Here is a 2,465-nt window from a genome sequence, read left to right as displayed (position 1 = left end):
ACTGAAAATGTTTGTTTAGTATATAAAGTGACCGAAAGAAAACAAATGCTATGTATGTTTGATTTTCACTGTAAGAGTTGCGTCCCCTACTTCGTCTGCACACAGGCAGGTAGGAGAGATGAGGGTGCCAACCCCCCCTCCGAGTTACACTTGCTCACCCTTGTATTATACACACAAATTTTACACATTTAACACAAATCTCTCAAACCCGTGTCAGAATGCCGATCACAGACAAAAACACGTTCCTGGATCGTAAAAGACTAAACTCATAGCAAATAATTAACGTACGTGTACATCATTTCGTGTTACATGACTAGAATAACCTCCATACCAGACACGAGGTGTTTTGTCTTGCTAACCACACTACTGATTGCCAAATACTCGAGTCCCATGAATCCACAGAGTTGGTAGCTAAACCTGACAAGACGGGGTTTAAGGGATTTCAATTAGAGGGGAAAAGAACATATTTGGATTGATGAAAAGAAAAAAAATGCCAATAAAGTATTCATACACATTATGCATAAATAGCATTTACTCACACATAAGAAATCTATGACTAAGCGTATGTATTTAGATATGAGTGTTTGTCAACCTATCCCACAAAGGTCGTCAGTACGCAGAAACTGAAAGTCAGCATTGAGGGTAGTCTGTCTCACAATCCCTGAACCATTATAAGCCCTTCCGCCCAGACCTTTCTGAAAATGAAGCAAGTCTAGATTTCCTCATTTTCTGAATCTACCTTCTCACAGGGGCTCCTTTTAAACCTAAAAGGAATTATTTGTTTCTATCAAAACTATATATACATTCAGTGAAGATGTGTCAGTCTATATTGACGGTGGAGGCGGTATTTGTGGTGGGGGTTGTACGTGACGGTGGAGGCGGTATTTGTGGTGGGGTACCGTATACGTAGTTCTGACGGTGAGTGGAGGTGGTATTTGTAGTGGGGGTAGTACTGACGGTGGAGGCGATATTTGTGGTGGGGGTTGTACGTGACGGTGGAGGCGGTATTTGTGGTGGGGTTGTACGTGACGGTGGAGGCGGTATTTGTGGTGGGGTTGTACGTGACGGTGGAGGCAGTATTTCTGGTGGGGTTGTACACGGACGGCGGGAGGCGGTATTTGTGGGGCTGTACGTGACAGTTTGTGGTGTATACGTAGTTCTGACGGTGAGTGGAGGTGGTATTTGTAGTGGGGGTAGTACTGACGGTGGAGGCGGTATTTGTGGTGGGGGTTGTACGTGACGGTGGAGGCGATATTTGTGGTGGGGTTGTACGTGACGGTGGAGGCGGTATTTGTGGTGGGGGTTGTACGTGACGGTGGAGGCGGTATTTGTGGTGGGGTTGTACGTGACGGTGGAGGCGGTATTTGTGGTGGGGTTGTACGTGACGGCGGAGGCGGTATTTGTGGTGGGGCTGTACGTGACGGTGGAGGCGGTATTTGTGGTGGGGTACCGTATACGTAGTTCTGACGGTGAGTGGAGGTGGTATTTGTAGTGGGGGTAGTACTGACGGTGGGTGGAGGCGGTATTTGTGGTGGGAGTAGTATTGACGGTGGGTGGAGGCAGTATTTGTCGTAGGGGATGTATTGCCTGTGAGTGGAGACGGTAATTGTGGTGGGGGCAATGTTGACGGCGGGTGGAGGCGGTACTTGTTGTGGGGGTAGCACTGACGATGGGTGGAGGGGGTATTTGTGGTAGGGGTAGCACTGACGGTGAGTGGGGGCGGTACTTGTTGTGGGGGTAGCACTGACGTCGGGTGGAGGCGGTACTTGTTGTGGGGGTAGCACTGACGATGGGTGGAGGGGGTATTTGTGGTGGGGTAGTACTGTCGGTGGATGGAGGAGGTATTGGTGGTGGGGTAGTACTGACGGTGGATGGGGGCGGTATTTGTGGTGGGGGTAGTAATGACGGTGGGTGGAGGTGGTATTTGTGGTAGGGGTAGTATTGTCTGCACATTGGTGGAGAAATAACGAAGATAAAAACTTCCCATTTCAATGCAGCTATATGTTCGATTGACAGTGTACAATGAGGTATATATCACGATTGCACAACTCCAATTCCACTGACATAGAGAGTTCAGAAAGTGGGGCTCATTCGGGTCATTGCTCTGCCCTGTGTTGTATTCATTCACGGGTGCCCAAGGACCTCCGTTACACAAGCCAGCTATACAGACGCGTCACTTCTTCTTACAGTGCGAGTCCCTACTCCACCACCTCAGATATTCCCATATAAGGCTGTTTGACTTATCTATGTATAAGGTGGTATAACGTACAACCCCGACGTTCCCCCAATACAGAAGCGCATACGTGTAGTAACATTATAATATTTATGACCCAACCCTGTTTATATTTTAGAAAATGACTTAAGATTGTTTTCTTATTAATTTACACACCATGACTTCAGACCGCCGGCGTCATCATATACAGATGGAATATTGCTGAGGGCGTCGTTTAATAAGAAACACATTA

General features: G+C 47.5%; 1 protein-coding gene across 1 annotated transcript; it reads right to left on the bottom strand.

Moving 5' to 3' along the window:
- Positions 1–819: 819 nt before the first annotated feature.
- On the bottom strand, positions 820–1,953 carry LOC124274259 (mucin-2-like). Its single transcript, XM_046709600.1, has one exon. The coding sequence runs from the start codon at positions 1,951–1,953 to the stop codon at positions 820–822; it is 1,134 nt and encodes a 377-aa protein (XP_046565556.1).
- Between the last annotated feature and the right edge of the window lie 512 nt (positions 1,954–2,465).

This window comes from Haliotis rubra, unplaced genomic scaffold, assembly GCF_003918875.1.
Source record: "Haliotis rubra isolate DU_JTF1 unplaced genomic scaffold, ASM391887v1 Scf1896, whole genome shotgun sequence".
Taxonomy (NCBI): Eukaryota; Metazoa; Mollusca; class Gastropoda; order Lepetellida; family Haliotidae; genus Haliotis; species Haliotis rubra.
The sequence above is the reverse complement of the archived record's forward strand: the minus strand, read 5'-3'. Positions and strand labels throughout refer to the sequence as shown.